Source organism: Macrobrachium nipponense, chromosome 12 (assembly GCF_015104395.2).
Source record: "Macrobrachium nipponense isolate FS-2020 chromosome 12, ASM1510439v2, whole genome shotgun sequence".
NCBI classification, from domain to species: domain Eukaryota; kingdom Metazoa; phylum Arthropoda; class Malacostraca; order Decapoda; family Palaemonidae; genus Macrobrachium; species Macrobrachium nipponense.
The window spans coordinates 34,311,112-34,324,661 of record NC_087205.1 but is presented as its reverse complement, the minus strand read 5'-3'; the positions used below and the strand labels follow the sequence as shown (position 1 = coordinate 34,324,661).

At 35.4% G+C, this 13,550-nt stretch overlaps 1 protein-coding gene across 1 annotated transcript in view; it reads left to right on the top strand.

The window, feature by feature from the left end:
• LOC135224482 (AP-1 complex subunit beta-1-like) overlaps nt 1–13,550 on the top strand; it is a 47,605-nt gene that overhangs the window by 16,150 nt on the left and 17,905 nt on the right. The window contains exons 6-10 of the mRNA XM_064263486.1: nt 9,623–9,749; nt 9,951–10,078; nt 10,195–10,375; nt 10,960–11,061; nt 11,248–11,412. Coding sequence (XP_064119556.1) covers nt 9,623–9,749; nt 9,951–10,078; nt 10,195–10,375; nt 10,960–11,061; nt 11,248–11,412 — 703 coding nt within the window. The remainder of the gene's footprint in view (nt 1–9,622; nt 9,750–9,950; nt 10,079–10,194; nt 10,376–10,959; nt 11,062–11,247; nt 11,413–13,550) is intronic.

The following is a 13,550-nucleotide window of genomic DNA, read 5'->3' as shown; positions in this document are numbered from 1 at the left end:
CGGGTTGAGGAAATTTCTAGTAATCTTGAATGATCATACCTGCCGTTTACTTAGAAAATTTCAACAAGATATCTCTTATACTTGTTAGGTGCGGGTTTACCGCACGGTAACATTCTGTACGAATCTACCGCGGCATAGCACTATAATAATGCTCTCCTGCTTATGCAAAGCGCAGCCTTATTTAGGGAAGGAAGCAGGCTGAGTGAGGGAATGGATGAGTTTGCTGGGGTCCATTTCCTCGCTGGAGAAGCTTGTTTTCCCTGAATAAACAGCAATTCAGACCTCTACAAATTTTCCTCACGAAGAAATTGGAATAACATCAAAGATCTTGTAATTCTAATTTTCTCTCAACGGCTCGAGGATCACCTCGGGTGATAGCGAGATGGTGCCAGACATCCGAACAGAGAACAGATGTTCTGGCACATTGTCTGAAAGAATTGGAAGCCAAATTGGTCGGCTCTCCAGTTCCTCGAAGGGTGAGTTTGGATCGAGTGGCCCAAATCATCTCGGATAATTTCTCAGCTCTCTCATAGCTCGAGAAGAGAGTATTGGTTATGGGCTTGGGCACGGAACGTAACGATCCTCAAGAGGTTCGTTAAACTAGTGCACGTCCGTGCGGGTCTTCTCGATCGAAGGCAACAACTACTGACGTCTGAGTAATCCTCACTTAGAAGTATGTCGAAAGTGAGGAGAGACTGAGGGCGTCCTTTCGTTAAGTTTTTCGTAATATTGAAGACGAAGGAGCTTCCTCTTAAGTTGTTCCCTTATTCATGATCCTAGAGGATTAGCTTTAGTCGCCACATGTTGGCCTCTAAGAGGTTGGATTCACAGAGGTCAGGTAATTCAGAGAATTGTCCAAAGACCCTTCCGAGAGAATCTGTGTAATCTAACATCGTCACTTAGTGAAGTATCTAATATCTCTCCTCTCTGACTCTGAAGGCGTTCAGACTATCGAGAAGCGATAAGAGCTTCAAGATTAATGGCAGTCTCTTGGCCAAGGCAAAGCAGTGCTGCCTATTTTCAGTTTTCAATCGGAGGGGGCCGTTTCTGGAGATAGTGAAGGGAAATGACTGTTTCCTCCACCTCGACCTCTGTGAATTTCGTTATGGTTCTATCTTTCCGTATGAAGTATGAGATAAGATAGAAGTCCTAACTGTTGTAGAATATGCAAAAATGTTGTTGACGGCCTCTAGGCTCAGAGATTCGGTTCTGTCAAACAACAAAGCTTCACGATCTTTTGAGGGTCTGTGGAGATCTTGAAATTCTCTGGATCGCAGGTTCCGGCATGGAACTTAGACGTAGTCTGAGTTTCTGATGCCAAAAGCATTTCGAACCTATCCTTTCTGCGAACTTAATACACGTGACCAGAAAGGCTAATATTCTAACCGCTCTAGCCACGGCAAGGAGGGTTAGTGAGGTTTTAGCCATCATCAGAGGTTTTGGCTTTAAAGGACATAATGCGGTCTGTCCGCTAAGCCTTCCGTTCTTGATAAGAACGAAAACCTGTCTAACCATTGACCCGAAGGCTTGGAGACCAAGGGTATGGCACAAATTATTGGGCAAGGGCATTAGAGAGTCCTGTGCCCTGTAGGGTCTCTCAAGTTTTATCTTGATAAAACTATAGAAAGTCAAGGTCAACAGACAATCTGCGGTGTTCCGTAAAAAGACCAGACTAGTTCATGTCCAAGAACACCCTGGCATGATAGCCAAGGAGTTCTTTTAAGAGGTCTCATTCATTATGTTTGCATAAAGATTTGAGATTTTTTTCTTAATATCAATGCTCAAGAGGTGAGGGCGCGGCCTCGGAAGCATTTCAACAGAGCATGACACTCAGTAACATCCTGAGTGCCACGCTTTTGCGAAGCAACTCTGGGTTCGCTTCACACTCCGACAATCTGCGGTGTTCCGTAAAAAGACCAGACTGGTTCATGTCCAAGAAACACCCTGGCATTATAGCCAAAAGGAGTTCTTTTAAGAGGTCTCATTCATTATGTTTGCATAAAGATTTGAGATTTTTTCTTAATATGAATGCTCAAGAGGTGAGGGCGCGGCCTGCGGAAGCATTTCAACAGAGCATGACACTCAGTAACATCCTGAGTGCCACGCTTTAGCGAAGCAACTCTGTGTTCGCTTCACACTCCCGACGGGATGTGAAGACGACATTTCAGATCCGTAAGTCGCTAGACCATACATATCCATAGATATATTATTGGGTGCAAGAAGCAACACGAATCCTATCCTATAGAAAAGGGATAGGTGTGGGGCTTTTAACTTTGAAGGGTTGGTCGCTTGAGGCGCGTTCCTTTTCTTTAGCCTAGAAGTTATGGAACTAACTTTGATAGGTTAGGTCAGGTGGTGGTTTTAGCTTCGGTGCCCTCAGAAGTATGGTCATATGGTCTAGTCACATTGTGGTCACGCCCCCGTTGACAGATCATCTAGAGCGCACCAGCATTACAGGTCTCTACCTCGCTGGCAACTCTAGTAACGCAGAAGAAGCAGACTTTGGTGACAGTAATCACGAAGTCGGCTATGCTAACAGGTCAGGAACCAAGATGTATATCATCTACTTAATTTAGTTTCCCAAAAATCCTATTCTGTCTCTTCCCACCATCCGAAGGTGGGATTCAGCTATATATATATCTGTCAGGTAAGTTTCATGAACAAAATGTTATTGTTATAATACAATTAAGTTTGTTCATACTTACCTGGCAGATATATATAATTAAAGTGCCCACCCACCTCCCCTCAGGAGACAGTGGCACTGATAAAATATGAATAGAAAATGGGAATAGTTCCTGATATCCGCCTCCCAGCGGCGGGAATGGGTACTACCACCTGGCCGCCCACTGCGTGTGCCGCGAATTTTTAAATTCTGTCGGACTTCAGAAAATACAGCTATATACAGTAGAGACCCGGTTCACGACCGTATTAGAACTCGACATAATCGGATTTCGCCACTAAATTTCCAATAAACTTTGTATCTGTTTTCAACCAAAAAACCAGTTTCCGACCCCCGACCATATGATGTTTGTAAACAAAACTGTTTCCGCCAGCTGCCGCTAGTTGGCGTCATCCAGTGCTACCAAATGTAGCATAATTTCATGTTTTTTTAGCATAATTTGACCCAAGAATTGGAGCTTAGCATAATTTCTTTCACACTTAGGGTTTCTGTACAATTTTAGAATGTATTTTCACTAAAATTTTAAATAAAATGCAGAAAATTCCTCAATTTCATACACAGCTATAGTGAATGTATCTTCAAGTGAAATTGCTCAAAAGCAGCACTAACAATGAGTTAATTGCTAAGTTTGAACCCAACTAAGGAATGTTAAATTTTGTGAATATAAATAAATACCCACAGTGGCATGACAAACAATCAGTAAAGTGTTAATAATGTTTTTTCTTCATGAGTTAAAGAATACTTTTTTTCCTTTTTTAAGTTTTATTTTTTTCATTGTCAAAAATAATCAAAATAATAATATGTCTTTAGCTGATTTTACCACAATTTTCAAGTATTTATTCATTGTGTATGTGATCTATTAAAGAAAAAGTATTTCAGTGGCATGATAATGATCAAGTAATAAGTACGTATGTTTTTCTTCTTGAGTAGAGACTGGTTTGTTTGTTTACCTTTTTTTTTAGTTTTAATTTTTCAGGAAATATCAGTAAATAATAACAAAATGTTATATTTGAAGTAATTTTCACACATTTTCAAGTATTTATTAATTGTTTATGTGACCTGTTAAAGAAAAATGGTTCTGAGTGGCATGATAATGATGCAGTAATAAGTAAAACTTGTTGTTTTTCTTCACATTTGTATGTGTGATCTTCACACATTTGTCAAATAGTATAATAGTGATTGCATATCAAATAGTGTACTAGTGATTGCGTATGTGATCTATTAAAGAAAAATGGTGTTTTATTACGAGTTTCCTAACATCATCAAATTATTAGTTATAATAGTTGTCTGTTCGTCACTTTTTATCATTTCACCTAATATATAAACCAATGTTTTAAATTTCCATTACATCGTTGTTTTAGCTCAAATGTATTAGAGAAATGAGATAATGATAGATTAATAGCATAATTCTGGCACAAAATTGCACCATTTTTGGCATAAATTCTTGCTTGGACCGACTAGCATAATTTAGCAAAACGGTTGGTAACATTGGTGACGCCACTCAGTGACTCAGCATTGTTTAAAGTCGCAACTAATGTTTACAAACATTCAAACATGTGTCGTGTCTTGTACACCTTGCGCGCATTTCGTTTGCTTTTTCGGTGGTATCAACGTAGACATATTCTAAAACCATGCTCACACTTGAGACGCGCGTTTCAGTAGCAAATGCAATACGTACTATTTAAGTGTTAGGTTTGGAGTGAAGGCAATGTTACGTACGTAGGTTACATGTGCGGTTCGGTAGCGAATGCAATCTTTAAGCTTTGTTAAGCTTTCCGGTAAAGAAGAAGTTAGTCATAGTTTATATCAGAGAAGCTACTATGCCATATTAAGTGCGTAGTAATCAAGAAATTAAGAAGAATCATTTATGTCGTACTGTAATACGTTAATGTTTACGTGTAAGATTTGGTAGTGAAACCAGTTACATACGTAACATGTTCGGTTCGGTAGCAACGCAATCTAAGCTTTTTAAGCGTGCCGGTAAAGAAGAGGTTAGCCTTAGGTTAACTCAGAATCCGCTACGGTATACATTAATTATAGAAATTAAGTAGATTCTTTTATGTCTACTGTAAAAATACGTCATTGTTTACGTGTGAGATTTGGTAGTGAAACCACTGTCACATACGTAACGTGTGCCGTTCGGTAGCGAACGCAATCTTAATCTTTGTTAAGCTTGCTGGTAAGAGGAGGTTAGCCTTAGCTTAATCAGAGAAGCCGCTATGGTATAGAATAATTATAGAAATTAAGAAGATTCTTTTATGTCTACTGTAAAAAGACGTCAATGTTTACGTATGAGGTCTGGTAGTGACACAGTTTACATATGCAACGCGTGCGCGGTAACGAACGCAATCTGTATGCTTCGTATAAGCGTCCTCGTAAAAAAAAAAAAAAAAAAAGGAGGTTAGCTTGATATTAAACTCAAGAGATGCTGGTACGTAATGGTATAGTAATTAAAGACATTAAGAAGATTCTTTTACTTATGTGTACGTATATATGTACCATGCAGTACCATAATAATTGTCAAAGTCCAATAAGCTTGAAACCAGCCCTGATATTGGACAATTTGCCGTAATAAAAAAAAAGACGCACCTTTTTTTATAAGGACATTTATGAAACAAAATCGTTAGTATCATAACATTACATTTACTGAAAGATAATTTTCAAGCGATTTTGTATACAGTATTGCAGTCGACTCCGTAAAAGATTTACCATAAATTAATATCGAATGTAAATGTTTCTAGGCTTATAGCGATATGGTTTCTTTACTACCATAGTCCCGATATAAACCACCAGGGCTGCGCTATGGTTGTTTACATCCTTAAATGCCGACTTACTGTAGGCAAATTTTTGCAAGTTTTTGATAAATATAGATTGGGTTTAATTTTAATAGTTTATTAATTTACTGTAATAATTAGACTTGCTTTTCAATGCTTTTATTATGTTAGCAACACGTTTTATGCCTACCCACTACACTACGTTCTACTTACTATTTACCTAGGTAGCCTATGGAGCTTGGTCAACAATCAGTTGGACACAGGGTAGTTTTCTTTTATACTGTATATTACACATTTAAAATTATAAATATACGTTTAACATGATATTTATTTAACTTTTAACTTATTTAGTTGTAATTTACATGTAATGTATTGTATAAAAAGGCAAGGTTAGGTAATAACTGATGGTCAAGAACGGATTAATCCATTTTCAGTTATTTCTTATGGGAAAACTTGATTCAGTTCTCGAAATAATCGAATATCGACGCTCCTTCTGGAACGGATTATCGTCGAGAACTGAGGCTCTACTGTATATATCTGCCAGGTAAGTATGAACAAACTTAATTGTATTATAACAATAACATTTTTAACGTTATATTCATTGCGTAAACGTGTACAGCCATGAACAACCGAATGAGAAAAATTTTTTTTTCTAAGTACAACCGAATTGGATAACAACATCTGTTTGGCTTGTATTTCAATCATCGTACTATAGTACACTATTACCGTAGTTGCTATAGATGACGTTATGTAAAATAGGACTGAGATATCTTTATGTAATAACTTTATTTGCTATAGATCAAAAGTCAATTGGGAAATATACTGCTAAATTTAAATCTAGTTGTTGCTGAAGCTGAGAAAACTGTTCAAGCTGCTAATGACCATTATCGTGCATCGGCAACAAGGATGAAACTCCAGTAAACGTATGCCATCAAACATAACCGTAGATAAAATTGAGATAAAATCATTTTAATAAAAACTACTGTGCTTAAAAGAACACATTGTACTGTTGATTTCACGCCGATATAAGATAAATAACGTAAAGTACATATTACTGTGTTATAAAGGAAAGTTGCGAACGAAATCACGTAATTTTTTTACTCGATAAACATGCCGCCAACGTAATCTGTTAACGAAAAAAAATTAGTTCACAATCACAACGAGACATAATTAAGTCATATTTCCACCTAAAAACAGATTTATAAGGAAAAATTATCTAGATATTCGTTTATGCTAATAGAAGCATGAAAATTCGCTCAGAATTGCGTTAAATATGGTGAAACCAACTCGTATTTGCCATCAGCTGATTAAATTTACCGTAGTAAATACTACTTGACTTATATGAAACAAGGTCATTTTTCCTTATCTGATGTGTTTTTAGGTAGAAATATGACTTGTTGTGATTGTGAACTAATTTTTTTTTCATTAACAGATTACATTGGTGGCAAGTTTATTGAGTTAAAAAATTACATGGTTCCATTCGCAATTTTCCTTTATATCATCGTAATATGAACTTTACGTTATTTATCTTTTATTGGCGTGAAACCAACAGTACAATGTGTTCTTTCAAGCACAGTAGTTTTGATTAAAATAATTTTACCTCAATTTTATCTACGGTTGTGTTTGATGGCATACGTTTACTGGAGTTTTATCCTTGTTGCCAATGCACGATAATGGCCATTAGCAGCTTGAACAGTTTTCTCAGCTTCAGATATAACTAGGTTTAAATTTAACAGTATATTTCCCTATTAATCTTTGATCTATAGCGAATAAAGTTATTACATAAAGATATCTCAGTTCTATTCTACATAACGTCATTTATAACAACTACGGTAATTGTTTACTATAGTACGATGGTTGAAATACAAGCCAAACGGATGTTGTTATCCAATTCGGTTGTACTTAGAAAAAAAAATTGTTTCTCGTTCGGTTGTTCATGCAATGAATATATTGTTAAAACCATACTTTCATCATTCTCTTTTGCTGTTTTTGAACTTATTTAACTAGAAGGTGGGATAAAGTTAGGCTATTTCATTTGGTCTCTCGTAAAATTGGATTATTGTAATAAGAATTATCATAATTTGAACACTACAGCTACCTGTACACTTTATAAAACCTTATTATATCTTTACGTACTAAGACACCCAAAGGATTAAAGATAGGCTTTTTCACTTTACAGTATTTATAATACTATAATGTACTGTACAGTAAATTCTATAGTAGTACTATACTACTGCATAAATATAATTTTACTTATTGCGCCATTGCGGGACTACAGCGCCATTTGACTGGTCTAGGGCGCTGTTAACTGGTCTAGTACTCCTAAAGAAGGTGTGCGGCAGCTGTAGACTTAAAAATTGCTTAGCGCCAAAAATCGCTCAGCGTCATCGACCAGGAACGGAACCCCTGCTGCCAACCGAGGGCCGCCTGTATAAACATTTTTAGTGGCTTTTTCTTGAGTTTTAACTAACAAAATAGGCAGTTTTAATAATTTTTATAGGGGTTTCAACTATTTGCGGATTCTAGCTATTCGCTAATACAGGGGAAACACTATACTATGTATCCCAGCCTCTCAAACCAACATGTACTGTTAGCTGCCTGACTGTACATTGCTGCATGTGCCCATTGCATGTGATATTAAAAGATATGTTCAAAATATTGCCGTATCAGTATCAAATTGGAATTTTGAAACCATTAGAATGCTAACCCCATCACAAACTCGATATATCGTAAAATGAAACAAGGTTATTTTTAGTATTCAGTAATTTTAGTGGACTAGAAGAGCAAGGATGAAGAAGGAAGTACTAGTTCAGTTTAATGTGTAGTGTTATATATGTGAATGAAATTTAGTGCACTGTATATATTCAGTAAGAGTTACGAATGAATGAATGTAATTAATAATGAATTACAGGCAGTCCCCGGGTTACGACGGTCTCGTCTTACGACGTTCCAAGGTTACGACGCTTTTCAATTATATTCATCAGAAATTATTTCCAGGGTTACGACGCATGTTCCAGGGTTACGACGCATGTTCCAGAGTTACGACGCCTACAAACGCTGATCTGGCAGATCAGATGAAATATGACACCAAAAATGCAAAATAATCAATATTTAAAGTTTTTTTTGATGAAAAATGCAATAAGAATGCAGTTTACATAGTTTTGAATGCACCTGAAGCATTAATAGTAAGGTTTTCTTAGGATTTTTGACAATGTTCCGGCTTACGACGATTTTCGGCTTACAACGCGTCTCAAGAACGGAACCCCCGTCGTAACCCGGGGACTGCCTTACTGGTTCATAAATAAACCTATATAGGATAATGTGTTTGTGTGTGTGGATTGCTTACACAGGTGCAATTCAGTGCATGTCTTAGACAATAGAAAACCATCGCACATAGAATGTGACAGTGCCTATGGGGTTAGAACTAGCTCTATAGTGATCACATTGCATTCAACAATTATATTTGGCTCCGTTGATGAATCATCAACTGCTGCAAATGGTGAAACATACATTCCAATTATTAAAATAAAATATGAACATAAGTTGGGGATGATGTGCTCTCCTAATACCTCAAAAGTGGTTTACATTTGTGAACTAGCTGCTTCAAAATCAACTGTAGTACGCAGAATATGATATTGGAGAGGTTAAGATAATTTCGTGTCATTCCTTGTTTTCCAGATGGGAATTCAGGCAGGAGACTATGCTTGTAAAAGAAAAATTTTTAATAATTGTTACACGTAGTAGAGATAATAGGAAAATATGTACAGTATAACAGTTTTAGAACATTAGAGGATGACATTGATATCTTCATCCAGTTGATCATTTGTTATTTTATTTTATTCTCTACAATTAAGATTTTTTGTGTTGTAAATTATTCCATGATGAAGTGCAATAACAAGAACTATCTGTTTGGAGCAGTTGTTTATTGAGTAAGAAAAAAACAACCAATCACAGATTCATTTTCAAGTTCAGTATAAAATATTAATTGAAGTAGAAAGCTGTGTATAAATGTAGTTTTCCATTCAGCTTGTCACTTGTCACTTGTGTGGCAGTCTAGTACAAATAGTTTAAAACTTTATTAATGATATGTGTCAGGTATATATTACAATGTTTTCAGTTCTGCATGGGAAATTTTACATATATTTCATAAGTAATATGTACATTACAGATATGCTACTGAAGTTGATGTTGATTTTGTTCGGAAGGCTGTCAGAGCTATCGGTCGATGTGCAATTAAAGTTGAAACTTCAGCTGAGCGTTGTGTTTCAACTCTTCTGGATTTGATTCAGACTAAGGTATTATCAGTTTATTAACTTTTTTAGTTTGGTTTTTTCTTTCCTTAAAGAAGGATTGATGCCATTACTAAAGCTTTCACCCAAGAAGGGCTTTTGTCTAGATCTGTAAATATATTTATTATCTTTGTTATATAGTAGTTTCAGATTGAATGTTATCATTATCTTCATTAACATATAATTTTTTTTATTTAAATTTTCCAGGTTAATTATGTTGTGCAAGAGGCCATTGTTGTCATTAAAGATATCTTCCGAAAATACCCCAACAAATATGAGAGTATCATTTCTACTTTGTGTGAAAATCTAGATACCCTTGATGAACCAGAGGCCAGGTGAGATACTTGTTTGTATTCTGTATTCAAAACTGGAGAAAGTTGTGATATATGTAATGCTATTTCTAAATGAACCTGTACTTAGGTTTTGCTCTTTCCTGAACCATTGTGATTAGGGCTTCCATGATCTGGATCATTGGAGAGTATGCTGAACGTATTGATAACGCTGATGAGCTACTGGAGAGCTTCTTGGAAGGCTTCCATGATGAGAACACACAGGTCCAGTTACAGCTTCTCACAGCCATTGTCAAGCTCTTCCTCAAGAGACCCACTGATACACAGGAACTCGTGCAGCAGGTTAGTGCATCTGGTGGGAATTGAAGATTTGTTATGGAGAATAAGAGGCCAGTGTTTTGAAAGGTTTTTTTAACTCCAGTTTTATAGTTTCAATTACAATACTTGATAAAGGCTGTTGGAGGTGTGTATACAGTGTTTACCTTTTAGTAGTTATTGTTTTTCCATGAGTATCTGACCTTTATTTATGAGAGGTTTATGTTCTGGCAAACAGTTTTTAAATAAAAAAAAAAAGCATATGGAAGATATTGACAGTTACCCCTTGTCTAGATTATTCTATGTTCTGTTGGTTTTTCCTGTTAAAATATTTTACAAAGAAAGCTTGAACTTACAGGAAAAGAATGAAAATAATTACATGGTCTGCATATTTCTAGTGTTCAAGTTTAGTAAAAGTGCAACATATTACTAACAAATGAAGCTAAGTCTTGCTGCTGAAAAGATTCAAAAAGTAGTCTAGGTTTCAGTTAAATGAACAACACCTACCTTTATTTTATAAATTCTTACTTTATTTTCCAGTCTTATGAACTTAATAAAATTGTTGAGTTATTAGCTATTATACAACAAAATATTTTGTGTTCACCCAAAAGGTGTTGAGTTTGGCAACTCAGGATTCAGATAACCCAGACTTGAGGGATCGAGGATTTATCTATTGGCGACTACTGTCAACTGATCCAGGTGCAGCTAAAGAGGTGAGTAGTTTACTTTATTAGTGAAGATTGGCTTAATATTGCAACATTTTCTGGCATGCAGATTGTTCATCATTTCTGATCATGTATGGTATCTACTATTTTGATGCTTCACATCCACCTTTTGTGTCATCTGTTATAGTACATAGAACTAAATGTTATCCTTATGTTTATCTTCTTTCTGAAAAGGTTGTTTTGGCTGAAAAACCACTTATAGCAGAGGAGACTGATTTGATTGAACCAACTCTTTTGGATGAATTGATCTGTCATATTGCCTCTCTAGCATCTGTCTATCACAAACCTCCCTCAGCCTTTGTTGAAGGGCGCACTGGTCTTCGTCGGGCACTACCAAAGGTATGCTGTGATTTCTTGATGTCATTTTGATGCCCCAAATCTCCATGGCACATGATTTCTATGATTGATGTGATTGATATTAGAATGTTATATTTTGCTCAACTTACATTTCAGTTTGGTGTTAATAATCTTCATGATGAATTCTAACACAAAGCTTTATGTGATTAAACTATGAAAATTAGTTGTTCTTATGTGGAACAAACCTTCGGTCTTAACATTAGGATAAATCTTCTGGCACCAGCTGGAAACCAATTAAAAAATAACAAATTTTGTATACGTGACTTACTCAGTAATTATATTGCTAAGAGTTTCTACTTGACAGTAGCCTAAATCCAAATTTCACAGGTAGTGCTTCGATTGCTCAGTGTAGGTATACAGTGCCGTCCCCCTATGGTAATACGAGGAACGACTTGGCTAAACGCGTCATTCTGTTTTCTGTCGCACTCAATGAAACATTGACTGCTCACAGCAACTTGTTCTTATTTTCTGGTTATATCACCAGATTTCGGTAGTGTTACAACCATCGGAACACATTCATAGCCTTTGAGCCGGATGAGTCTTGTCTTTTTTTTATTTTGTTCAGATTAACCCTTAAACGTCAAAGCGGTATTTTAAAAATCGTCTCCCATATGCCGGCGGCGTTCGCGAGTGAGCGCCGAAGCGGAAAAAATTTTTCTTTCAAAAAACCACAGCACGCTTAGTTTTGAAGATTAAGAGTTCATTTTTGGCTCCTTTTTTTGTCATTGCCTGAAGTTTAGTATGCAACCATCAGAAATGAAAAAAAATATCATTATCATATATAAATATTGGGATATATGACAGCGCAAAAAAAAATTTCATGTATAATTCTATTCAAATCACGCTGTGAGCAAAACGGTTAAAGCTAATGAGTTACTTTTTTTCATTGTATTGTACACTAAATTGTGATAATTTTGGTATATAACACATTGTAAAACGATCAAGGCAACACAGAAAATATTATTACAAAATGATGCATGAATTCGTAATGCGCGGACATAAAAAAAAGCAGTTTTCAAAAATTCACCATAAATCGAAATATAGTGCTAGAGACTTCCCGTTTGTTCAAAATAAAGGTAATTGATTGAATATTACTAGACTGTAAGTGTTGTAGCTTGCAATTGCAGTTTTCGACCATTTTGGTCGAGTTAAAGTTGACCAAAGGACAAATTTTATCTATTCCTCGTTATTTATATGAAAATATTTCAAAACTGATAAAAGCTACAACCAAGAATTGTTTTTAGTTGTATTCTACATGAAATTGCACACATTTTCATATATAAAACTTTATGTAATGACTAATTTAAAATGGTGCAAACATTACGACAATCGAACGAAAAAATATGATTTTTTTGGAAGAGTTACTGCGCAGACGTAAGGAAAAAGTTTATTTCATAAATTCACCATAAATCAAAATATTGTGCTAGAGACTTCCAATTTGTTGCAAAATAAAGTTAAATGACTGAATATTACTAGAATGTAATAGTTTTAGCTTACAATTGCGTTTTTTGACCATTTCGGTCGAGTCAAAGTTGACCGAACGTTGAAATTTTGGCACTTATCGTTATTTATATAAAAATATTTCAAAATTATAAAAGCTACAACCATGGGTTGTTTATTGTTGTATTCTACATGAAGTTGCGCACATTTTCATTTATAAAACTTTATGTAATGGCTAATTTAAAATTGTGCAAACATTACGACAATCGGACGAAAAAATTTCTCCTCTTTTTTTTTTTTTTTTTTTTTTTGAAGTTACCGCGCGGACGTAAGGAAAAATTTTTTTTTTTTTTTCATAAATTCTCCATAAATCGAAATATTTTGCTAGAGACTTCCAATTTGATGCAAAATAAAGGTAAATGATTGAATATTACAAGAATGTAAGAGTTTTAGCTTACAATTTCGTTTTTTTACCATTTTGGTCGAGTCAAAGTTGACCGAAGGTTGATATTTTGGCACTTATCGTTATTTATTTATATGAAAATATTTCAAAACTGATAAAAGCTACAACCATGGGTTGTTTTTTGTTGTATTCTACAATAAATTGTGCACATTTCCAAATATAACACTTTATTGTAACGGCTAATTTAAAATGGTGCAAACATTACTACAATCAGACG